General features: G+C 43.2%; 1 protein-coding gene and 1 pseudogene across 1 annotated transcript in view; both read right to left on the bottom strand.

Moving 5' to 3' along the window:
- Positions 1–25,420, bottom strand: part of CCDC30 (coiled-coil domain containing 30) — a 138,485-nt gene that overhangs the window by 3,331 nt on the left and 109,734 nt on the right. The window contains exons 13-17 of the mRNA XM_070368268.1: positions 23,500–23,612; positions 12,489–12,630; positions 7,763–7,899; positions 6,426–6,540; positions 100–167 (exon numbers count right to left, since the gene is read on the bottom strand). Of these exons, the coding sequence (XP_070224369.1) occupies positions 100–167; positions 6,426–6,540; positions 7,763–7,899; positions 12,489–12,630; positions 23,500–23,612 (575 nt within the window). The remainder of the gene's footprint in view (positions 1–99; positions 168–6,425; positions 6,541–7,762; positions 7,900–12,488; positions 12,631–23,499; positions 23,613–25,420) is intronic.
- Positions 15,573–18,097, bottom strand: LOC102283220 (TAF5-like RNA polymerase II p300/CBP-associated factor-associated factor 65 kDa subunit 5L pseudogene; annotated as a pseudogene).

Genomic DNA, 25,420 nt, shown 5'->3' with positions numbered 1-25,420 from the left:
AATTACCTCTAAATACTATGCTTTCTCAGGCCAGCAACTAGAACTAGCTAGGCAGCCGTGACACTCAGGCATGCAAATGATGGTCTTGATTTTACTAACCTGGAGTCTGGTAAACACATGATTTTATTCAATACTTCAGATTCAGGGATGTCACAAATTGTTGTTTCCTTAAAAGAAAGGATGAGTATTAAATTATAATCATAGACCATTGGTGATATGTATTTTTTATACATATTTCTGGTTAAAAGTGTAATCCCCTCCTACCCATTAGACTAGCTATCACCAAAAAGACAAGAGATAACAAATGCTGGAGAAAATATGGGAAAAAGGGAACGCTTCTGGACTGTTGGTGGGAATGTAAATTGGTACAGCCACTGTGGAAGACAGTATGGAGGTTCCTAAAAAAAATTAAAAAGAGAACTACTATACGAACCAGCTGTCTCACTTCTGGGTATGTACCTGGCACAAGTGAAATCACTGTCCCAAAGAGATACCTATATTCCATGTTTAGAGGAGCTTTAGTTACAACAGCCCAAATATGGACAACTTAGGTGTCCATGATGGATGCATGGATAAAGAATATGTGTACAATATAATACTATTCAGCAAAATGAAAATTTTTAAATAAGGAAATCCTGCCATTTGTGACAACATGAATAGAACTTGAGGTCATCATGCTGAGTAAAATAAGTCAGAAAGACAAATACTGTATGATCTTACATATGCTTGGAGTTTAAAAAAAAAAAACAACCGTCTTGAAATAAGAGACCAGATTTGTGGTTGTCAGGGATGGGGGAATTAGGTGAATGTGATCGGTGGTATGAACTTCCTCTTGTAAGAGAAATAAGTTCTTGGGATGTAATGTAAGATACGATGCCTACAGTACTGCATTGTATATATTGAAAGTTGCTAAGAGAGTAGAACGTAAAAGTTCTCGTCGTGAGGGAAAAAAATTGTACCTATATGAGGTGATGGATGTTAACTAATCTTACAGTGGTGATCATTTTGTAATAAATACATATAATAAATCATTATATTGTATACTTTAAACTTAAATGTTTTATGTCATTTATATCATCAAAATTGGGGGGATAAAATCCCTAATATTTATGGAATATTTGACAGTTATACATCTCATACTTTTAACAACAAAAAACCAAACAACTGGATTTAAAAAATGGGCAGAAAAGCTAAATAAACATTTTTGTCCAGGAAGACATACAGATAGCCAACAGGCACATGAAAAGATGTTGAACAACACTTAATTACTAGGGAAATGCAAATCAAACCCACAATGAGATATTACCTCATGCCTGTTAAAATGGATGTTATCAAAAAGGCAAGAAATAACAAGTGCTGGCAAGGATGTGGAGAAAAGCAAACCCTCATACACTGTTGGTGGGATTGTAAATTGGTACAGCCACCGTGAAAAACAGTATGGAGAGTCCTGAAAAAATTAAGAGCTACCACATGTTCCAGTCCCACTTCTGGGTATTTCTCTGAAGAATATGACAACAGTAATTTGAAAAGTATATGTGGACTTCCCTGGTGGTCCAGTGGGTAAGAATCTGCTGCTAATGCAGAGGACACAGATTCAGTCCCTGATCAGGAAGACTCTGTATGCTGTGGGGCAACTAAGCCTGTGCACCACAGCTACTGAGCTTATGTGCCAACTACTGAAGCCCACACTCCGGAGCCCCTGCTCTTCCACAAGAGAAGCCACTGCAATAAGAAGTCTGCATCACAACTACAGAGTAGCCCCCGCTCACTGCAACTAGAGAAAGCCCTTGCACAGTACTGAAGACCCAGGGCAGCCTATATACATATTAATAAAGGTGTTTTTTTAAGAAAGAAAAGCTATGGCATTATTTACAACAGTCAAGATATGGAAACACCCTAAGTGCCCTTCAATGCATGAATAGTGGATAAAGAAGACTATAAATATATAAAGATGAAATCTTGCCATTTGTAACAATGTGGGTGGACAACAAGGTATTATGCTAAGTGAAATAAGAGAGAAAGACAAATACCATATGATTTAACTCATTTGGTTTCTTCGCTCGCAGCTCAGTTGTTAAAGAATCTGCCTGCAATGCAGGAGACCTGGGTTCAACTCCTGGGTCAGGAAAATCCCCTAGAGAAGGAAATGGCCACCCACTTCAGTATTCTTGCCTGGAGAATCCCATGGACAGAGAAGCCTGGCAGGCTACAGTCCATGGGGTCTCAAGAGTACAACACGACTTGGTGACTAAACCTACCTTAATTCATTTAACTCATATGTGGAATAGTAAGCAGACAAAAATACACAGATAGATACAGAGAACAGAGCAGCGGTCACCAGAGGGGAAAGTGGGTGAGAGTGAAATGGGCAGAAGTCTTCTACTGTATGGTGAGGAATAGAAACTATAAATTTGTGGTGGTGAGCATGCTGTAGTGTATACAGAAGTCAAGGTATAATTGTTATATACATGAAACCTATATAATGTTAGAAAACAATGTTAGGGCAGGTAACTTTAGTTGCTAAGTCATGTCCAACTCTTGCGACCCCATGGACTGTAGTCTACCAGGCTCCTCTGTGCATGGGATCTCCAGGCAAGAATACTGTAGTGGGTTGCCATTTCCTTCTCCAGATCTTCCTGACTGAGGAATTGAACCTAGATATCCTGCATTGCAGACAGATTCATCACCAACTGAGATATGAAGGAAGAAACCAATGTTACCTCAATAAATAAAATGATTTTTAAAATAATAAATGCCAGACTTTCTGTATTAGTGCTTTTCACTGCTAGCCTGCTTTTATTTTCTTTTTTTAAATTATGAAAACACATTAATAGGAGACTTGGAAAATACAGAAAAAAATTACATATAACTGCTAGCCTGCTTTTTATATCTACTTTTCTACATGGATAACCTCATATTAGCTGATGTAATCATTCCATTATATTTACCTATGTTAGCTTTTACTTAATACTCTGGTAAACATTTTCTATCCCTTTATAACATAAAAAAGGTTACCTGTTTTGAGCTCCATGACCTTTAAAATTTTTATTTATTTGTTTACTTTTGGCTGCACTGGGTCTTCATTGGTTTTTGTGCGGGCTCTCTCTAGTGGTGGCAAGCGAGGGCTTCTTTTCGTTGTAGTGAATGGGCTTCTCACTGCAGTGGCTTCTCTTGTTGCGGAGAACAGCCTCTAGGCTTCAGTAGTTGCAGCTTTTGGCCTCTAGAGCAGAGGCTTAGTTGTGGCGCATGGGCTTAAGCTGCTCCAAGGCATATGGAATCTTCCTGGACCAGGGATCGAACCTGGGTCCCCTGCACTGGCAGGCAGGTTTTATCCACTGTGCCACCAGGGAAGTCTGCCATGACTTGAAGAACTGAATATTCTTTCTTAGAAAAATATAGACCAAAACAGACCAGAGACGTGGTCACAGAGTATAAAAGACCATGTCAGAAACTGGGAGTTTTACCCTGAAGACTGCAGGAAGTTCTTGCACAGTGTTGAGTCATCTGCTCAGACTACATGTATTTTCTAGAGACCTCTTTGGCTACAGACTAAGAACTACAGGACTTACAAGACAAAGGCTGGGAAGATGGGAGAGGGGAGATGAGACATGTCTGTCCATGGGCCCTAATCCAATAAGCAGGGTCTACTGTGAAGTATCCTGGGAAGAAAGGCCTCAGTTCAGTTCAGTTCAGTCGCTCAGTCGTGTCCAACTCTTCGTGACCCCATGAATCACAGCACGCCAGGCCTCCCTGTCCATCACCAACTCCCGGAGTTCACTCAGACTCACGTCCATCGAGTCAGTGATGCCCTCCAGCCATCTCATCCTCTGTCGTCCCCTTCTCCTCCTACCCTCAATCCCTCCCAGCATCAGAGTCTTTTCCAATGAGTCAACTCTTCACACAAGGTGGCCAAAGTACTGGAGTGTCAGCTTCAGCATCATTCCCTCCAAAGAAATCCCAGGGCTGATCTCCTTCACAATGGACTGGTTGGATCTCCTTGCAGTCCAAGGGGCTCTCAAGAGTCTTCTCCAACACCACAGCTCAAAAGCATCAATTCTTCGGCGCTCAGCCTTCTTCACAGTCCAACTCTCACATCCATACATGACCACTGGAAAAACCAAAGCCTTGACTAGACAGACCTTTGTTGGCAAAGTAATGTCTCTGCTTTTGAATATGCTATCTAGGTTGGTCATTACTTTCCTTCCAAGGAGTAAGCATCTTTTAATTTCATGGCTGCAGTCACCATCTGCAGTGATTTTGGAGCCCAGAAAAATAAAGTCTGACACTGTTTCCACTGTTTCCCCATCTATTTCCCATGAAGTGATGGGACCAGATGCCATGATCTTTGTTTTCTGAATGTTGAGCTTTAAGCCAACTTTTCACTCTCCACTTTGACCTTCATCAAGAGGCTTTTGAGTTCCTCTTCACTTTCTGCCATAAGGGTGGTGTCATCTGCATGTCTGAGGTTATTGATATTTCTCCCGGCAATCTTGATTCCAGCTTGTGCTTCTTCCAGTCCAGCATTTCTCATGATGTACTCTGCATAGAAGTTAAATAAGCAGGGTGACAATATACAGCCTTGACGTACTCCTTTTCCTATTTGGAACCAGTCTTTTGTTCCATGTCCAGTTCTAACTGTTGCTTCCTGACCTGCATACAGGTTTCTCAAGAGGCAGGTCAGGTGGTCTGGGATTCCCATCTCTTTCAGAATTTTCCACAGTTTCTTGTGATCCACACAGTCAAAGGCTTTGGCATAGTCAATAAAGCAGAAATAGATGTTTTTCTGGAACTCTCTTGCTTTTTCCATGATCCAGCGGATGTTGGCAATTTGATCTCTGGTTCCTCTGCCTTTTCTAAAACCAGCTTGAACATCAGGAAGTTCACGGTTCACGTATTGCTGAAGCCTGGCTTGGAGAATTTTGAGCATTACTTTACTAGTATGTGAGATGAGTGCAATTGTGCGGTAGTTTGAGCATTCTTTGGCATTGCCTTTCTTTGGGATTAGAATGAAAACTGACCTTTTCCAGTCCTTGGCCACTGCTGTGTTTTCCAAATTTGCTGGCATATTGAGTGCAGCACTTTCACAGCATCATCTTTCAGGATTTGAAATAGCTCAACTGGAATTCCATCACTTCCACTAGCTTTGTTCGTAGTGATGCTTTCTAAGGCCCACTTGACTTCACATTCCAGGATGTCTGGCTCTAGGTCAGTGATCACACCACTGATTATCTGGGTCGTGAAGATCTTTTTTGTACAGTTCTTCTGTGTATTCTTGCTACCTCTTCTTAATATCTTCTGCTTCTGTTAGGTCCATACCATTTCTGTCCTTTATCGAGCCCATCTTTGCATGAAATGTCCCCTTGGAATCTCTAATTTTCTTGAAGAGATCTCTAGTCTTTCCCATTCTGTTGTTTTCCTCTATTTCTTTGCATTGATCGCTGAGGAAGGCTTTCTTATGTCTCCTTGCTATTCTTTGGAACTCTGCATTCAGATGCTTATATCTTTCCTTTTCTCCTTTGCTTTTCGCTTCTCTTCTTTTGACAGCTATTTGTAAGGCCTCCCCAGACAGCCATTTTGCTTTTTTGCATTTCTTTTCCATGGGGATGGTCTTGATTCCTGTCTCCTGTACAATGTCACAAACCTCATTCCATAGTTCATCAGGCACTCTATCAGATCTAGGCCCTTAAATCTATTTTTCACTTCCACTGTATAATCATAAGGGAAGAAAGGCCTACCAGATGATATAAGCCAGGGAAGAAAGCAAGCAGGCTCCATCCTGGATTCAGAATACAGCTCTGCTTACTGAAGTCCCTCTGGCTGACTCACTCAGCAGCCAGACCCTGGATCTCATCTGAATGTAGACCATTTGCTGCATCTCACTGGACTTGGCTACTTGCCTGCCAGGACTTTTGTAACATAATTGCATTTCTCTGACTAAGATGTTCTCCTTAGACTTGACTCCTTGCCAGACCAGACTAGGTTCACTTTACCTTTCTGAGCCTCAGATGGGCTCATCTCTCAAAATGGGATAGAATCATACAAGGCAAACAGGGTAGCTGAGAAGGAGGCATCTGTGTGAGGACATTTAACATACTTTCATTCTCAAATATCTATGGAGCACAATGGCATATGAGATGTAACCCTTGTCCTCCAGGATGTCACTGCTGAGATGACAGAAGTGAAAAGGCGATGACAGTGCAGTGTGTTAAGGAAGAAGCTGGGAGGCACACACGAAGTGTTTGGGGATCACATCGGAGGAGCCTGTCGAACAAAACCTGACCCAACGAAGAGCAAGTTGGCCAAAAGCTGTCTCAGGGTCTGCTCCCCGGTGCAGCCAGTGAACCTCTGCCATAGTCCACCAAGGCCAATTTCAGACTGCAGCTTCATGCAGAAGGTGAAGGGAAGAGAGAAGACAGCAGCCTTACCTCCTGTCTGTGCATCTGGATGCTCTTTATGATATGCTCTAGGAAATAAACCTCCTGTGTGAGCCGGAGACTGTTTTTCTGTAGCTGCTTATTTTCTTCATCCAGGAAAAGTACTCTAAGAATGGCACAGATCAGAAGTGTAACTTAACATTTCTGGATCACCCTAAAAACTCTCTTCCACTTCCCACTAGCTCTGGGTCTTCGACCACTGCCAGATTTTATAACCAACTTTGCCAGAATAATTCCCACCATATTCCAAAACCAAGTGAAAATGAGTAAGCTTCTGGCTTATACACAGTCATTAAATAGAGAATAGAGACACACTCTATGCAAGAATACGAAAGGCACAGTTCCAGCCCTTGAGAAACCTAAGAAATGATGTGATCCCATTTAGGGGTGGGACTCTGCATGCCTCCTAACGTTGTAGCCACACGGCCTGCATCTGGTTCTGATCTCAGTCACCCCACGTTTTTGTTTCAGTAGTAGTAGTAGAAGTAAAAACAATAGTAGCAGCAGTATTAGTAGCAGCAGCAGCCATTTTACCAAGTGCTTACATGGATGTAGGCACCGCGAACCATCTATACAGCACCTGCATGCTAAGGCGCTTCAGTCATGTGCAACTCTTTGCAATCCTATGGACCATAGCCCTCCAGGCTTCTCTGTCCATGGGACTCTCCAGACAAGAATACTGGAGTGGGTTGTTATGCCCTGCTCCAGGGGATCTTCCCAACCCAGGGATCGAACCAGCATCTCTTATATCTCCTGCATTGGCAGGTAAGTTCTTTACCACTAGTGCCAACTGGGAAGCCCATCTACACAGTAAACACTTAAAACTTTTCATGTATTAGTTCCTTTAATCCTCACAATGAGCCCATGACCATGAAATAGATCCTGTTATGAAGCCTATTTTGCAGGTAAGGAAACTGAGGCTCAGAATGGGGAAAGTAACTTATGTAAAAAGATAAAACCAGAAAGTCATAGAGCTGAGATGCCAGCCTTATTCTCTCTCAGTCTACCTTGATCCCATAGATGCCAAAACATAAACATGAGTGTCAACACACATACAACGGGATGGACCAGCATGAACACAGCTGCGTCCTTGGGAGGCAATCCTGCCATGAAAGAGCCTATCTGAATGCCCAGCTCACCTTCTCCATGATACTTTTCTCTTTAATTTCAAAACTTCTGCCACTTGTATGAACTGCTAAAAATAGCCGAATGGCAGAGAAACAGTTATGGGACAAGTCTGCAAACTCAAAGGACCACCACTTCACCTCCTTTGTGAAGGAGAAATATCCTCTTTGTGGAGCTCACAGGCCACTGGGGCAGGGACCTACCTGTTTTGGACAGAAAATAGTCTCCATTTGTTGCTGTCAATCAATAAGTCTTGTTCTGTGACCTTCTCCAGAAGTTTCCTTTTTTCTAGGAGCAGGATATCATTTTGGGTGGTGATCTGGTCCTGGAATGCCTTCTCCTAGGGATAATAAGTCCTCATAATTACCCCAGCAGGAGAAAGAATTACACATTTAAGAGCATCAGCCTGTGTCTAAACTCAACAGCAAATTATCTTGCAAACATCTTTTTCTCCTGTCTTCTTAGTCTGTCTTTACCTGTTTGCTGACATTGTCAGTTAGATCATTCTCCTATTTATCTTGGTTACTTTATGCTACATATTTGTTTTGACATTTATTCATTCTTTTGGGTTAATATTTTTTAATGTCTGAACACTCAACTTCCATTAAGGTCCCAATGCTCTCATCTGTATTCTAATTCTATAGGTATCAAGTCACTAACAAATACAACAAAATTCTCTGAAGCTCCTATTGAGAAAGATTTCCATATAACACATTTCCATCTGCTTTGTAGTTACAGTCTTTTTAAGGTGAAGGAAGATGGGAATCTAGCCACCTCACTTGAAAACCAGCGTCAGGGTTTCAGTTGCTTGGCATGTCAGCCAGGTATTGCAAGTACTCTTGCAGTGATGATGCTGAAATGATTTCTAGCTTGACATGTTTCGTTTTTTACCAGCATCTTCCCTGAAAGCAATAGCCAGTGAAGTTATAGCTAAAACAGTACAGGATTACATTTTGTGAAAAAACACTAACATCCTTACATTGAGTCAGCAGTTATTAGTAAATATCACAGTTGGTGAGGAGTTCAGAAGCTCACAAGTGTAGAACTGCTTTTCTCCCTTCACCAAGGACCTGTTAGTGGTAATAGGTGAGTTCCTTCTCCTATTTGTGTTTGTTCCCACCTTCCTTCGTGGGATGAGCATGAATGGGAGTGGGAGGAGAGTAAGGACCTCTGGCAGATGAAGCACATTGTTAGGAGGGGAAAATTTCTTTCTTTTAATAAGGTACTATTAATAATATAGATCATTCAGAAAAGACTGTCCACATATGTGGTATCTAAAAAAACTCAAACAACAGCAAAAAACCAGACTCATAGATACAGAGAACAGATTGGATTGTTGGCTGCCAGAAGTGAAGTCCATGGGGTGGCAAAGGTCTGACATGAGTGAGCAACTGAACAACAAGAGGCGGAGAGGGGTGGGCAAAATGCATGAAGGTAGTCAAAGGTATAAACTTCCAGTTACTAATAAGTTATAAGGATGTAATGTACAGCGTGTGACTACAGCTAGTAATACTGTATTGCATATGACAAAGTTGCTAAGACAGGAGATCTTAAAAGTTCTCATCACAAGAAAAAACATTTGTAACTATGGGTGGTGATGGCTGTTAATTAGACTTATTTTGATGGGCATATATACAAATATTGAATCATTGTGTTGTATAACTAAATAATGTAATAATGCTGTAAACATAATATAATATTATGTCAATTATAATTCAGAATAGAAGGGAAGGAAGAGAGAGAGAGGAAAGAAAGGAGGGAGGGAAGAAGGAAGGCTGTCCATCTGTTAGTCTATTATTAAGGAATTGTAAGGAAGGAGATTACAGAATGTTCTGAAGCTCTTCCATATTTTAAAGTCCTTCATCCAGGACCCTTCCGTGTCTAACAACAGTCTCACCTGTCACTATTTAAATACATTTATGGTAAGGATTCGGAGAAGGCAATGGTACTCCACTCCAGTACTCTTGCCTGGAAAATCCCATGGACGGAGGAGCCTGGTGGGCTGTAGTCCATGGGGTTGCTAAGGGTCGGACACGACTGAGTGACTTCACTTTCACTTTTCACTTTCATGCATTGGAGAAGGAAATGGCAACCCACTCCAGTGTTCTTGCCCGGAGAATCCCAGGGACAGGGCAGCCTGGTGGGCTGCCGTCTATGGGGTTGCACAGAGTCGGACATGACTGAAGTGACTTAGCAGCAGCAGCAGCATGGTAAGGATTGAGAGTAGAAGCACCCACCCGACAAATAATAACCTCTGCAGTTATAACTGGATTAGAAAGGAAATTGAGTGGGACTGGCTACTGACACCCTGTCCATCGGAAATACTGTATTTTTTGGAATCAGGACACCTGCTGTAATAATAGGATAAAATATTTGTGGAAACCTGGTTTGGGTGGTCACACAGTCAGAGCTCTCAACTGGCTCACTGAATAAGAGAAGGCTGAAGGAATGAAGCACCCCCCCCCCCCCCCGCAAGTGGCATTATTTTCTGGAGATTTTGTGCTTAGAAAGTGAGTCCAGGATTTGTAGCTTGGGGCTCTGGTTCACAGGCCCTAAAATAAATAAAGTCAAGAGCTCTAGGTTTGTACCTCTGTGGTACATCTACTGATTAACATGCTTCTAAGAGATTTTATCATACCTCAGTCAGTAAAGAATCTGCCTGCGATGCAGGAGTCCGGGGTTTGATTCCTGGGCCGGGAAGATCCCCTGGAGAAGGGAATGGCAACCCACTCCAGTATTCTTTCCTGGAAAAAATTCCATGGACAGAGGGCTGATGGGCTATAGTCCATGGGGTCACAAAAGTTGGACCTGACTTAGCGACTAAGCCATCACCACCAAGAGATTTTACACTGAGAAGAAAGTAACATCTATGAAGATTTGTATGTGCCAGGAGGTCCCACTTTAGGCACTTTGTATTTTAATCCTCACAGAAGCCTTTTGAGGTAGGGATTCACATTTTCATAAGAAAATGATGCAAAGGGCCTCGGGGAAGGGCACAGAACTATTAAGTAGCAGGGCCAGCCTTTGCATCCAAGCCTGTCCAAGGCCAACCCCAACCACTATTTCCTCGCCTCTGGTTACTTGCAGCCTCCAGTAAATTTCATGGAGACCTGTGACTCTTTGGGTAGATGTTCTGGTCCTCCAGGGCTGCTGTAACAGATTACCACAAACTGGGCAGCTTAAAACAACAGGAATTTGTTGTTTTAATTCCTACAAGTCTAAAATCAAGTTGTTGACTGGGTTAGTTCTGGGGGCACTGAGGGAAGAGTCTGTCCCATGTCTCCCTCCTCACTGATGAATGCTACCAGTCCTTGGGGCTCCTTGGTTTGTGGCTTCATTGCTCCAATCTGTGCCTCATCATCACATGGCCTTTCTCCCCTGTGTGTGTCTTTTCCTCTTCATACAATGATACTAGTTGTATTGGATTTGGGGTTTATGCTAATCTAGTATGACCTCATCTTGACTATTTATACCTGCAAACTTCCAAATTAGGTCACATTCTTGGGTTCCGGGTGGCCATGAATTTGGGGGGTATACTCTTCAACACAGTACAGTCAGGAAACATGCCTGCTGAAAGCAGGAGGCTAGTTTTGCCATGTAAGCTTGGAAGTGGAAGGCAGGCACCACCAGGAAGAATGGGTAGTGCAGAATAGGCTGGTGGTATTTCCAGTGGGCCCGTGAATAAGAGCTGCTACTTTCTTCTGTTATACTTTCTGCATTGCCTTCCTAACCTGGATCTGAGTCTTCAAAAGTTTGGTGAGTTAGTGCCAAAATAGGAGGGTACTGCAAAATCTAACTTGTTTTCCATTCTCAAGTAACAGGAGGATTAAAAAAAAATTAAAAACACAACATTGGTGACCCATCTCTTATAATCCTCACATGTTTTATTGCAGTCATTGAGGGATTCTTCTTGTGGAGTCCTATAATAGCCCATGAATGACTGAATTTACATCAATTGTTTTGGTATCCTTGGCACATAGTGGTGATATGATAAAAATTTGGTGGGTGTAGAAAGGAGTAATTTAGGACTGAGGACAATGTTTTCAAAATTCTGAAATGGGTTGGGGATCTCTAGAAGGGAAACATTTCTGGCCAAATCAGTTGCTCTCCCTTTTGAATTGATGTAGTTTATTGCTCTCAAGGCCATTCTGCATTGGGTCCCGTTCATCCATTCCATTTACTTTCTGCCAACACCAAAAAGTCACAGGGGCGACAAGACAAAGAAACCAGAGAGATTTAGAAAGCAGCCTGAAGGTGCTACTAAGATAGAAGAATAGGGGTCACCTGTTTTCATCGCCATTTAAAATGGACAGAAATGTTGAGCCAAAATGAGGGCTGCATAAAGCAGGAATGAGTTGTGGAGGCTGGTTTGGAAGTCTCAGCTAAAGGGTGATTAACACATACACTACCATATTTAAAACAGATAGCCAGTGGGAATTTGCTGGATGATGCAGGGAACTCAAACCAGTGCTCTGTGACAACCTAGAGGGGTGGGATCAAGTGCAAGGTGGGAGGAGGTTCAAGAGGGAGGGAGCATATATATATATACACCTATGACTGATTCACGTTGATATATAGCAGAAACCAACACAATATTGTAAAAGCAATTATCCTCCCATTAAAAATAAATTAAAATTTTTAATTATATATATATATATATAAAAGAAAAGGCACTTTCATTTGAAGGCAGGATGCTAGCCCTAAGCAGCAGTGCAGAGTATTTTCAGTGCCCAGTTTGACCTAGCATCACTATGAGTCTTACATACTTTTGGGCAGGGCTTAAACAATTACTCAAACTGAAAAAGGGTGCAAAGAAAAGAAATGGAAACCTGGGCTATGAAGAAGCCACAAACACATTAACAATCAAGTGGGCTTCCTCCAGATGCCCAACACCAGCAGGACCAGTGAGTGCTCCACCTTCCCCCTCACCTTTTCTATTTGCTGCCGCAGGGCTCCAACTTCATTTTCAAGTTGTTTGATTTTCTCATCTCGGAGTTGTACTTCATCAACTAAACGATCCTTGATTATGTGCAGCTTGACTTTGTAGTACTGATGTTTCTGATTATAGTTTCTACAAAAGGAAATTTAAGTATAGGTGCACCTGAACACAGTGAAAACTTACTTTGCCTCCTCGATTAGCACCTTTCTTGGGGTTCCTCTTCTGGCTTTGTCAGGGTGGGTCCAGAGATGAAGACTCGTCCTGCCTCACATCCATAGGACTTCTCACCCAAGTGGAGGAAATGGACCAAGTAGAACCTCCCCCATGACACCAGATTCAGTCACCCTCAACACAGGTAACTCCTTGACTTCTGATCCCCGACATCTAAAAATTTTGAATCCTACTCTACCGAGCTAGTCATTACTTTAAAATTTTCTGGTTCTGGGCTATACCCTTGAGCAGTGATAGAACCCACTCTGTCTTGTCGATTTTCCAGGTAACTGGGTTTCTCTTGTCTTGAGTTTAGACTTCTAAATGCTAATTCTACCTAGATCTCTGCTCAAGACTTTTATTCTGATTCTGACATAAATTTAACTTACCACCAATAAATACATAAAAAGATGTTCAACATTATTAGTATAAAGAAAATGCAAATAAAAATAATGAGATACCTCTTCACACAGGAGAATGGCTAAAATAAAAAATAAAAGGTAATGAAGTTCTGGCAGGACTTCCCTGGTGGTCCAGTGGCTAAGACTCTGCTATGTAGGGGCTCCAGGTTGGGTCCCTGGTCAGGGAACTAGATCCCACATACTACAGCTAAGAGTTTGCATACTGCAACAAAGCTCAAAGATCCCACATGATGCAACCAAGACCTGGTACAGCCAAATAAATAAATGCATACATATATTTTTTAAAGTACTGGCAAGGATGTGGAGAAATTGGAATACTCATCTACTGCTGGTTGGACTGTCAAATGGAAAAAGTCTAGCAGTTTCTCAAATGGTTAAACATAGAGAATCACATGACCTAGCAATTCCATTCCTAGGTATATACCTAAGAGAAATGAAAACATACACCCACACAAAAACTTGTACATGAATGTTCATAGTAGCGCTATTCGTAACAGTCAAAAGGTGAAAACAACCTAAATTTCCATTAACTGATGAATAAATAAACACAATATGGAGTATCTGTATAATGGAACATTATATAGCTATAAAAAGAAATGAAGTACAAATACATGCTACAACATGAATGAACTTTGAAGGCACTATGCTAGGTGAATGAAGCCAGTCACAAAGGACCACATATTATACAATTCCATTCATATGAAATGTCCAGAAGTGACAAATATAGAGTGAAAGAAAGTACATTAGTGGTTGCCTGGGGCTGGGAGTAAGGAGGGAAACCAGGAATGGAGGGTATACCTAAAGGATTTCTTTAGGTAATTAAATGTTCTAAAATTGATTGCAGTGATGGATTACAAAAGCCTCTGAATTGTACACTTTCAATGAGTGAATTGTACAATATGTGAATTACATCTTAATAACCTATTATAAGGGCTTCCCTGGTGGCTCAGATGGTAAAAAAAAAATCTGCTTGCAATGTTGGAGACCCAGGTTCGATCCCTGGGTTGGGAAGATCCCCTGGAGAAGGGAATGGCTACCCACTCCATTATTCTTGCTTGGGGAATTCCATGGACAGAGGAGCCTGGCGGGCTACAGTCCATGGGATTGCAAAGAGTCAGACACAACTGAGCGACTAACACTTTTTTTTAGAATTAGGAGCTGGATGGCAGGGGAAGAGCAAAGGAGACTTATTTAGATGGTAATTTAGTCTAGTGACTCCAAGAGAGTCTTCTGCTCTGGTTAAGTTAGGAAATGGCAACCCACTCCAGTGTTCTTGCCTGGAGAATCCCAGGGACAGGGGGGCCTGGTGGGCTGCCATCTATGGGGTCGCACAGAGTCGGACACGACTGAAGCGACTTAGCAGTAGCAGCAGCAAGTGTGTTTTGCAAGATCTTCCATTTTCCAAAATAGTGCCCCTCTCTCCCTAACTGTTGATTGTAAATAAAAGAATCATTTTGCATATTTTTCCCTTAGAAGATTAATCCAGCTGTTGGCCAGATACCAAGCAGAGAAGTTTGCATTCCTGGAGGTCAGAGACATGCACACTGGCTCTTGTCACCAGCTTGTCAGTTTAGGTGGCAGTGACTGACTGTGGGGATGGTCCCCAGTACACCTTCTCCTTCTATCATTATAGACCCCCTGGTTTTAGCTTGGCACTTGGTTGCTCAAACATGAGCTACAAGAAAATGTAGTTTTTTTTGTAGTTAGATGAGGCAGCTAGATGAGGCCATGTGAGTAAGTTCCAGCCAGTAGCTAGAGTGGAAGTAATGTGCCTTAAAGGAAAACAGAATGCCCTTGCTTTCCCTTCTTTCTCCCTTCTTGTTGGATAAAATGTGAATATAATAATGAACTGCCTTGGACTATGAGGATAAGTGCTAAAGATGCTGGAGCGACAACAAGAAAGGAGTCTAGACTTTGGAAACATTGAGCTCCCTGTACTTTTAGGTAAGAGAGAAACCCCTCCGTTTCTAAAGACATTCTTATTCAATGTCTCTGCTACAGCAACTCAATAGAGTTACTCTAGATACTGAGGTTTATAAAACTGCTTTAGGCTTGTTCAGTTCTGTGGCCCTTGTAGCACCTACTATATAAAAGGAAGTGTATATTCTTGTGGATTGACTCAGGTTCTTTATAGGAAGATATTTTCATCTCACAAATATTCTCATTTTCCCTTATTCTGGGACGAGTTTGTCAAAAGCTATCACTGGGTTTCAGCATACCCTAGTCCATAGCTTCAGAGGTTTAAACACTAATGGTACACCTGTTGGTCTCTGAGTTTCCCAGCTATTCACAGTTCCTCTGATGTTTTGACATCATTTGAAATGCAACATGGATTTCTAGAATTTCTTTCACACATTCTGCCGTGGGCTATTAAAACTCACATCTGCAGCTTCCATGCCAGACAGCTGCTTGTCTCTCTTATTCTGCCATTTGGACTGTTAAAATTTTTATTTTATTTTATTTTTTGGGGGAAACTAAACACATTTTAATAGAAAACAAAATACAAAATAACTCTTTTCAGAAAACAGAAATATTTAATCCTTTTCCCACAAATTAGAAGTCGCTTCATCCTCAGAGCATAGTTTTCGATGCGTGTGTTCGTACTTAAGATGTGTTTCATAGACTGTTCTTTAAACTGCTATTGCAAAGCAGGTGGGAGGGATGATCTCAGGAGGAAAAGATGCTGGAAAAGCCAGACCTCGGAATCATTTGGAAATTCAACATTTTTTAATTTTCTTTTGACTTTTCACTTCTAATTACTTTCATTTCTTTACCACAATCTGTTCTTTCGGGGGAGAGAATTGTTAACAGAAGTGCAGCCACAAAAAGAATCTTTCTTTCCCACCCTTGCTGCAAAAGCCCAAGACTTTCTCAGTCAAATCTGCCCACCCACTTCTAGAAACCTGTCAGCTGGAGTGATCCAACTGTCACCTAGGAATTTTCCCTTTCTCCCAATACAAGTTCCCAATACAAGTGCGACCAAGTTCTCTGAATTCCCTGAACCTCAAAATTCCAAGTATCACAGCCAGTGCCAGGAGTAAAACCGTCTGGAGCCCTTGGCACGCCCCAGTCTGTCATATCAAAGATCCAAATCAATGTTCCTGATTTTCTTGTGGGATTCCAGTCACCAGCAGGAGGTTGCAGGCCATGAACTGCACGCTCAGCACTTTGCTTATCTGGCTGGTATAGACGCCCAGGAGCTCGCTAGATGAGCCGTCGGCGGGTGTGCTACAGTGTGCGCTTCTGATGTCCCAGACACGCACAGAGTTGTCCATGGACGCTGACGCGATCAGGCTGCTGTCTGAGCTGAAGGTGAGGCTGGTGATGCTGTCCGTGTGGCCCCGCAGCTCTTTGTAGAGGGTCCCAGACGCCAAGTCCCATAGCTTCAGCCGCTGGTCCTCGCCTGCTGATGCCAGGTACTTACTGTTGGGGGAAAAAGCCAGGGAGAGCACAGGGCCGCGGTGGCCCGTGAAGAGCCTCACTGAGTTCCCCTGCTGAGTGCTCCACAGCCGCACCGTCTTGTCGGTTGAGCCCGTGGCTAAGTAGTTTGAATTGGGGTGGAACTTGACGCAGTCCACGTCTGCCAGGTGCCCGGCGAAGATTCGCAGTGGGTACGTCCGATCAAATGACCACAGCCGGGCTGTGCGGTCGTGCGACCCGCTGGCGAAGTACAGGCTGTGCGGGCTGATGTCCAGGTCCCACACGGGGTAGGCGTGGCCCTGGTACAGCACGGTGTTGGTGAAGCTGCCCAGGTCCCAGTACCTGATGGACATGTCTTCAGAGCAGGAGAGCAGCCCCGAGCTGTCCGCGAGGAACCTGGTGCTGTACACTGGCCCGCAGTGTCCCCGCAGGACCTTCATCTCTGTGCCTGCGTTGTCATCCTCGTCATCCTCCTCCTCTAGGAAATCACAAGCCAAGTGGATGCGGGACACATCTACTTGATGGGGTTTGGACTTTAACTTCTCGGAACACAGACTCCACAGTTTTATACAGGAGTTGTCAAAGCCTGCTGCGAGCAGCTTGCTGTTCGGGGAGACCTCTGCAGTGTTCAGCAGCTGCTCCGTGTTGTAGAAGGCGTAGAAGTAGATGGTGGTGAGGGAGGGGGGGCCGTCCTTGACACGCTTGATGCTCTTCTGCAGGAGCTCCAGGGCGGCCTTATTCTGCAGGATGGGCGCTGGCATGTCGGTGGGCTCCAGGCCGCTGCCCTTGCCGCGGGAGAAGCCACCACTGGCGTAGAGCTGATAGTCCATCCTCTTGGCGGGCTGCACGTCCAGATGGATGTGCCAGGCGAGGATCCTGCACAGCGCGGTGTTGTTGTCACTCTGGAGGTAGCGGAGAAGGTAGTTGTAGCTGTCTTCCTGCAGACGAACCACGTATTTGTTGTCCAGGAAGGCTCGCAGCCGGAAGTTAGACAGGATGTCCTGGACGATCTGAGTGGTCTAGAGCTGCTCCATAACATCCTTCCGGCTGGCGTTCTGCAGAAACATTCCATGGAAGTGGCTGTAAAAGCTTTCCGCTGTGCTCTTCGGACTGTTCTGGATCAGGGTGAGATGGAGGTAGACAAAGAGAGGGTAGAGGAGAGGCATCACTTCATGGCTGTGCTGGGAGTCAGAATCGGTGAGAAAATTCCACAGCCGTCCGAACTGTACTTCATATTGTTGGGGCTCTGCCTGGCAAGGGGCTGCGGACACTATGTTGGCACAACCAGATTCTGATCGGACTGTGAGGCTGGCAGCCATCTCCTCAGTGCTCTGCGACAGCCGCAGGCCTTGCTTCAGCGGGCCGTCCGCATCCCTGTTCTGCCGGCGTTTGAGGTAGCAGGACACGGCCATCTGATCTGCTCCGTGCGGACCCGTTTCATGACTGAACATCCCAGGCGGCTCCCGCTTCCCCCGCCGCCGCTGCCGCCAGGGTCGCCCCGCGTCTGCCTCCGTCGCCTTCGCGGTAGGCTCGCTATCCGCGGCCGGCTCAGCCGGACCCCCGAGCCCCGAGCCCCGAGCCCCGCCGCCCCCGTGGCGGCTCTGGGCGGCCGCCGCATGACTGACTAACGCGGAGCCGCCGCGGGCTGGGCCGGGCCACTCGGGCCTCGACGCGCAGCTGTCTCCGCCAACAGGTGCGGCGCCTCGGCCTAAAAATTTTAATAAAAATAAAAATTTATTTATTTTTTAAATGATAAATTATAGAAAATTTTGGGAAGAAATCCAACTCCCATATGATCTATTTTATGATATTGTTGTATTTCCTTCCACTCTTTTCATAAGTATCTTCTGTTTAAACACTGTTAAAATTATTTTATGCTCTTTTCATTTATTGTATCACAAGCATTTTCCCATATTGCTTCTAATGTTCATGGCCACCATCTTTTACAGCTGTATAAATTCCATCAACTGAATGTGCAATACTTGACCTAACTAGCTCCTATTGCTAGATATTCAGGCTTCTTTCAGTAGTACTCAGTTCAGTCAGTCAGTTCAGTTGCTCAGTCGTGTCCGGCTCTTTGTGACACCATGAATTGCAGCACGCCAGGCCTCCCTGTCCATCACCAACTCCCAGAGTTCACCCAAATTCATGTCCATCGAGTCGATGATGCCATCCAGCCATCTCATCCTCTGTCGTCCCCTTCTCCTCCTGCCGCCAAGCCCTCCCAGCATCAGAGTCTTTTCCAATGAGTCAACTCTTCGCATGAGGTGGCCAAAGTACTGGAGTTTCAGCTTTAGCATAAGTCCTTCCAATGAACACCCAGGACTGATCTCCTTCAGAATGGACTGGTTGGATCTCCTTGCAGTCCAAGGGGCTCTCAAGAGTCTTCTCCAACACCACAGTTCAAAAGCATCAATTCTTCGGCGCTCAGCCTTCTTCACAGTCCAACTCTCACATCCATACATGACCAGTGGAAAAACCATAGCCTTGACTAGATGGACCTTTGTTGGCAAAGTAATGTCTCTGCTTTTCAATATGCCATCTAGGTTGGTCATAACTTCCCTTCCAAGGAGTAAGTGTCTTTTAATTTCATGGCTGCAGTCACCATCTGCAGTGATTTTGGAGCCCACAAAAATAAAGTCTGACACTGTTTCCACTGTTTTCCCATCTATTCCCCATGAAGTACTACATGGTATGAAAAGTACATGGATGCAGTGAGGCTGATGAGAGCTTAGAACCTTCCCAAATAGCTAGCTGGCTATTTGGCACACCTACCAGTTTGGTCAGAAGTCCTGCTGGCCAACTTGCCAAAGAACATGTGGATTTTCTAAGTTTATGGTTGGCTTGGTTAACTGCATGCATGATAAGACAGCACAATACTCATGTTCTAAAATTTCAGGACAACTTTGGCTTATGTTTAAGTAAAACCAGATGGTCTTTCCTTCATTTTTATTTCAAAATGGCAAGGAATTTGTTCCTCTGGAAGACTAGCTGGGAAAATATGGGGGAAAAAATTAAGCATTGTTTGTAAAGGTCAGGAGTAGGATCAGGGGAATGAAAAAAAAATGAACCTAGAATTTTGACAATTCCTTCCATTTTCTTTCTTAAAGCTGTAGTTTCCCTAGGTGCCCATCAGAATCACATGGGGATGATTTTAGAAAAATATTGATCCCTAAGCTCTATCCTCACAGATTCTGATTTAATTAATCTATGTTGGGGCCCACATATGTGCAGCTAGGGTTAGGATTCACTGTTCTAAAGGCTATGGACTAATAATATGGAAAACTATTCAGACTCACTAGGCATCAAAGAAATTCAAAATAAAATAACAAGTAATTTATGACTATAACTGATCATTAAAAACAATGGAATGGAATTATTCCAAAAGAAAAATTAATGGAATAAGCTGAGCAAAAGAAGTTGGGCACAAAAGATTACATGTAGTATAATTCCATTCTAGTAGAGACAGAAATCAGAAGAGTAGATTCCTGGGAGGAGGTGAGGGAACAGGAGATATAGACTGACAGTAAAAAAGGAACAAACTGTCAGGGATAAAGGAAATCTTCTGTATCTTGATTGGGGTTGTGCTTAGTGGGCATATACATTTGTCAAAAGTCATCAAATTGTACATTTAAAAATCTGTGTATATGTAAATTATACTTCAGTTAAAAGAAAGAGCATTGGGAAAAATTTCATCAGAGCCCTCCCCCCACAAAAGTAGCACCCAATGCAAATTCAGATGTAGTGAAATTTCTACTCTCATACAATATGGCAGAAAATTTTGGTAGGATGCTTCTGAATGTTTGATAATACATTTTGAGATCCATAGCTCCAGTTTTTGGATTAGTAATTCTACACCTAGAAATTTGTAAAAATAATTTTTTAAAATGAAAAATATATGTACAAAAGCGGTTTTAAGTTATTTTGCATAAAAATATCAATTGCAGGACCAGTGGGTAATTCTTAACTAAATCAGGGCTATGTTAGAGGGTTGAATCCAGCAGGCCTAGAATCAGGCCTGAACTGTTTTGTGAAAGTTCTTGCTTGGCACTGACCAGTGGTCCAGGAATGAAATATACCAATTAAAACAGTGTTGCTTTGCAACCACAGGTCTGGAGTTTCATGGCAGTTTGCACCAACTATCAGCATTGTTTATTGATAACAGTGAGATTAATGATTAATACCGGATCTGACTGAGACCCTGAGAAGGCTGTGCTTCCGAGGCTGGTTAAAGAGCAGGAATGTGCTTACATGATCAGCAGAATGTAAAACATCTCCACTGAGAATCCATTTTGGGATCCCTGGCTCTGAGGTGGTCAGTGCACATGCTGGTGGTTCCTGATCCAAGATAGGAAGGTGCATCTTGGTCCTGACAGAGCGAGGCCTTGAACTCCTGCCTGGCCTTTCTGGACCCACTGCTGTGAGACACCATGGGCTCTGTGGATGCCCTCCCCTCCCTCTAATGGCAGATACAAAGTGGGAAGAGCACTGTGCAGGTTAGCAGAGGGCTGAGTTCTAGTCTTAGATTTGTTATTTTAATATGAGCTGAGCCACACACATTCCTTTCCATGTTTCTATATTTCTCCATGATATGATAAAGCAAGATACTCAATATGAATGACTGAAGATTTTTCCACTATACAGCAGAAAGTGGTTTTCAAATCATTATTACTACCATCAACATAGGAAGTGAGAACATAAGAGAATAAGAAACTTCAACTTAAAGAAACAATAGAATGAGGGGTGCAGAGCTAGAAGCAGAGAGGTGGGTCATAGAGGAAAACTGAAAATAAGTAGATATAATAACAGCAGTACATGAACCATGAACTTCCAGATGTTTAAGCTGGTTTTACAAAAGGCAGAGGAACCAGAGATCAAATTGCCAACATCTGCTGGATCATGGAAAAAGCAAGAGAGTTCCAGAAAAACATCTATTTCTGCTTTATTGACTATGCCTAAACCTTTGACTGTGTGGATCACAAGAAACTGTGGAAAATTCTGAAAGAGATGGGAATCCCAGACCACCTGACCTGCCTCTTGAGAAACCTGTATGCAGGTCAGGAAGCAACAGTTAGAACTGGACATGGAACAACAGACTGGTTCCAAATTGGGAAAGGAGTACATCAAGGCTGTATATTGTCACCCTGCTTATTTAACTTCTATGCAGAGTACATCATGAGACACGCTGGGCTGGATGAAGCACAAGCTGGAATCAAGATTGCCCAAAGAAATATCAATAAGCTCAGATATGCAGATGACACTACCCTTATGGCAGAAAGTGAAGAAGAACTAAACAGCCTCTTGATGAAAGTGAAAGAGGAGAGTAAAAAGTTGGCTTAAAGTTCAACATTCAGAAAACTAAGATCATGGCATCTGGTCCCATCAATTCATGGCAGATAGATGAAACAGTGGACACAGTGTCAGACTTTATTTTTCTGGGCTCCAAAATCACTGAGGTGGTGATTGCAGCCATGAAATTAAAAGACGCTTACTCCTTGGAAGGAAAGTTATGACCAACCTAGATAGCATATTAAAAAGCAGAGACATTACTTGGCCCACAAAGGTCCGTCTAGTCAAGGCTATGGTTCTTCCAGTGGTCATGTATGGATGTGAGAGTTGGACTGTGAAGAAAGCTGAGCGCCGAAGAATTGATGCTCTTGAACTGTGGTGCTGGAGAAGACTCTTGAGAGTCCCTTGGACTGCAAGGAGATCCAACCATTCCATTCTGAAGGAAATCAGCCCTGGGATTTCTTTGGAAGGACTGATGCTAAAGCTGAAACTCCAATACTTTGGCCACCTCATGCGAAGAGTTGACTCATTGGAAAAGACTCTGATGCTGGGAAAGATTGAGGGCAGGAGAAGGGGTCGACAGAGGATGAGATGGTTGGATGGCATCATCAACTCGATGGACATGGGTTTGGGTGGACTCTGGGAGTTGGTGATGGACAGGGAGGCCTGGTATGCTGCAGTTCATGGGGTTGCAAAGAGTTGGACAGAACTGAGTGACTGAACTGAACTGAATATCAGCTTTGTGCTAGACACTGTTCTATTACATTTATTTATTCATCATTTAATTCTCCCAACAACTTTATGTGAAAGTAATGGCTATTTTGCTCATTTTATTTTATTTTTTTTTATTTTGCTCATTTTAAAGATGAGATATCTCAGGCACAGAGAGGTTAGTAACTTGTCCAAGGTCACACAGCTAGTTCCTAGTAGAACCAGGAATTGTACCCAGGCAATATGGTCCAGAGTCCATACTCTGAACTACCATGCTAGACTTGAGAGAGGAGTAGAGTGGGAAGAATCTGGTGGGATGATGATCAGGGAATGGAAGAAAGAGCAGGAAGCCTGGGAACACAAATTTTTATTGAGCACCTTCTATATACCAGGGACTGTGGGTAGAAAGATGCATAAGACTGTGGCCCATGTCCTTTAAAACCTATAGTCTGGTGAGGAAGATAGGTGTGAATCACATTATTTCAGAACAACATGGTGAGTTCTTCAAGAATCATAGATAGTCACGTACAAAAGGCTATAGGGACACAGAGAGTGAGCACCTCATCCAGCCCAGGCTGAAGGCGTCAAGGAAGGCTTGTCTGAGAAGGAAGAGTTGAAATGGAAGAGCATGGTTCAGACTGAGGACAGCGTGTGAGGGGGAAAAGCCTGAAGGCAAGTCAGAGGGATGTATTTGGGGAAAAGCAAGATGTTAGATACCACTAGAGCTCAAGAAATAGCAATTGCCTTTCCCCTCCAGTTCTTGAGAAGAAATAAGGCCCCATACCACCCTAGAAAAAGCCCGGTAGGTAGAACTTCTGGGAAGGAAGGACAATGGTGTTGGTGAAAAGTCACCTCGGCGAGCATCCCCTGCTGATCTCGGGAGCTGGCTCTCTAAGAATGAGCTTTACTCTACACAGTCTTCTTCTAAGGGGAACTTATTTTTGTTTACCTCACATGGAGATCAAACTGCTTCAAAAGGTGCTCATTTTCTTCACATAGAGCTTTCTTCTCCTGCTGCAACACAGACAGCTTGTTTGACAATTTCTGGTTGCTCTTGAGATGCTGAAAAACATTTTAAAAAATGAGAATACACTGGTGAAGAAAGGTGTGATGTTTGAGAGAATGTAAATGGGCAAAGCCTTTCTACTAAAAAAGGCTTACAGAAACCATAGTAGCTTCCTGTGATTTTTGTGCCTCCAGAATTTCTGAAAGCTCGTAGCTCCTTTTCCTGACTTGTGAGTCCTGCAGTTGTGTAAGCCTATATAAAAAGTCTGACAACCCTAAGATGTGTGGGGTGCTTAGCTACATCTGACCAAGTTAATGAGCCCTAGAGGAGAAAATGGCCAATGCAGGGTTTGATTACTGGAACAAGGCACACTCAGAAACCCAGGGCACTTCCTTCATGTAGGCAGCAGGTCAATATATCCAAAATCCAAATCCAAATTTCATCAAGTAGGTTGCAGAACTGCAAGCACAAGTTGACTTCATAGCCTTGCTAGATCTCTTATATGAAAAATAGAGTTTTATTTGGAAAACATGGAAATCTGAGAACTGGGAACAAGAACATCTGACAGGATCCCAATAACCTTGAGTACCCTGGGCCTCAAAACCCTCCTGAGCCCCTCTTATCAGCATAAGCAGTCCTACTGTCTCAGGAGATTAAGCACCCTTGTCTCCAGGACTCTGCTGACTCCGCCTGGGGCATCTACCTGTGCAATGATACCCGCTGTTCTTCAGAGCCACCCCTATCCCACTGCCACTGCTTGTCTCTGCCTCGAATCCCACAGTGAGAGTCAGGTCCCAGCACATCATGGGGAAAAGAAGTTGAGTATAGTCACTGACCTAGGAGGACTGACATACTGAAAGAGTAGAAAGATTTTATGATGTTAAATTGGCAGAAACCTGAGGAATATACATAGGACTGTATTCCAAGGGTGTTTATACTAGGGAGAAAGGAATATAATGTTGAATAGGCTGTATTTACTGACCTGATGGATACACTTACAGAGATTCAAGGTTTAATGTGTTAATTTAAATATCTAAAGTGACTTTAATAGTTTGCTTGGTTGGTGGACTGAAAGTTGGACTCTACAGTGACCAGGGTTAAATGATATTCAAACGCCATATTAAGAGGAAAGAATCTAGAGTCTTAAGTAGATAGGAAGTTTGGAGTAGATTTACCATAGGTAACCTGCTCACCCAACTCATCATGATCCTCATGTGACTCAGAGGACATTCCTTTCACAAAGGCTTTGCCAAATACACTGGTGAGCACCAGATTCCTTGAAATGCTCCATAACGCTCTCCTGTGAGGATGATGGTGAGAGATGCAAACATTGGAATTGAGCCCTGATTTTATGATGGGGGGTGGTGCTACTGCAGAGTGTCAAAAGTCAAGCACAATGCTTAATCCCCAATACAAGGTGGGCATTAGTACTGTGATGAGACAATAGGGCCGGAGATAAAACCAAATGGCTAGACTCATAGCAATCACTGGTTGTAGTTAACTGATCACAGTGATTACAGAACTAAAATACACGAACAGCCTATTAAAGTTTTACTTGCGTTGTATTTTTAAATAAATAAACACCTGGGTCTGGTGAACAGAGGTCTAATTTGAATGACAACAACAGAGAGTAATGGCCTCTTACTCAGTCCTCAGACCTGAGCCAGTTCAGACCCAGGGTCCTTTAGCCAGGTTTTCTTCAGGAAGAACCTGGTGTGTGACACTGCCACAAGCATGTGATCTTCTCCTGAGCCTTTCCCAAAGGGATCTGCGGCCTTTTACCCAGGTGACAGGGAATTAGAGAAAGGGGATTATGTAGATTTGGGGGGAACTACATACAGTCCAGTGGTTCTGAGTCAGCACT

Source organism: Bos mutus, chromosome 3, assembly GCF_027580195.1.
Source record: "Bos mutus isolate GX-2022 chromosome 3, NWIPB_WYAK_1.1, whole genome shotgun sequence".
NCBI lineage: Eukaryota > Metazoa > Chordata > Mammalia > Artiodactyla > Bovidae > Bos > Bos mutus.
The sequence above is the reverse complement of the archived record's forward strand: the minus strand, read 5'-3'. Positions and strand labels throughout refer to the sequence as shown.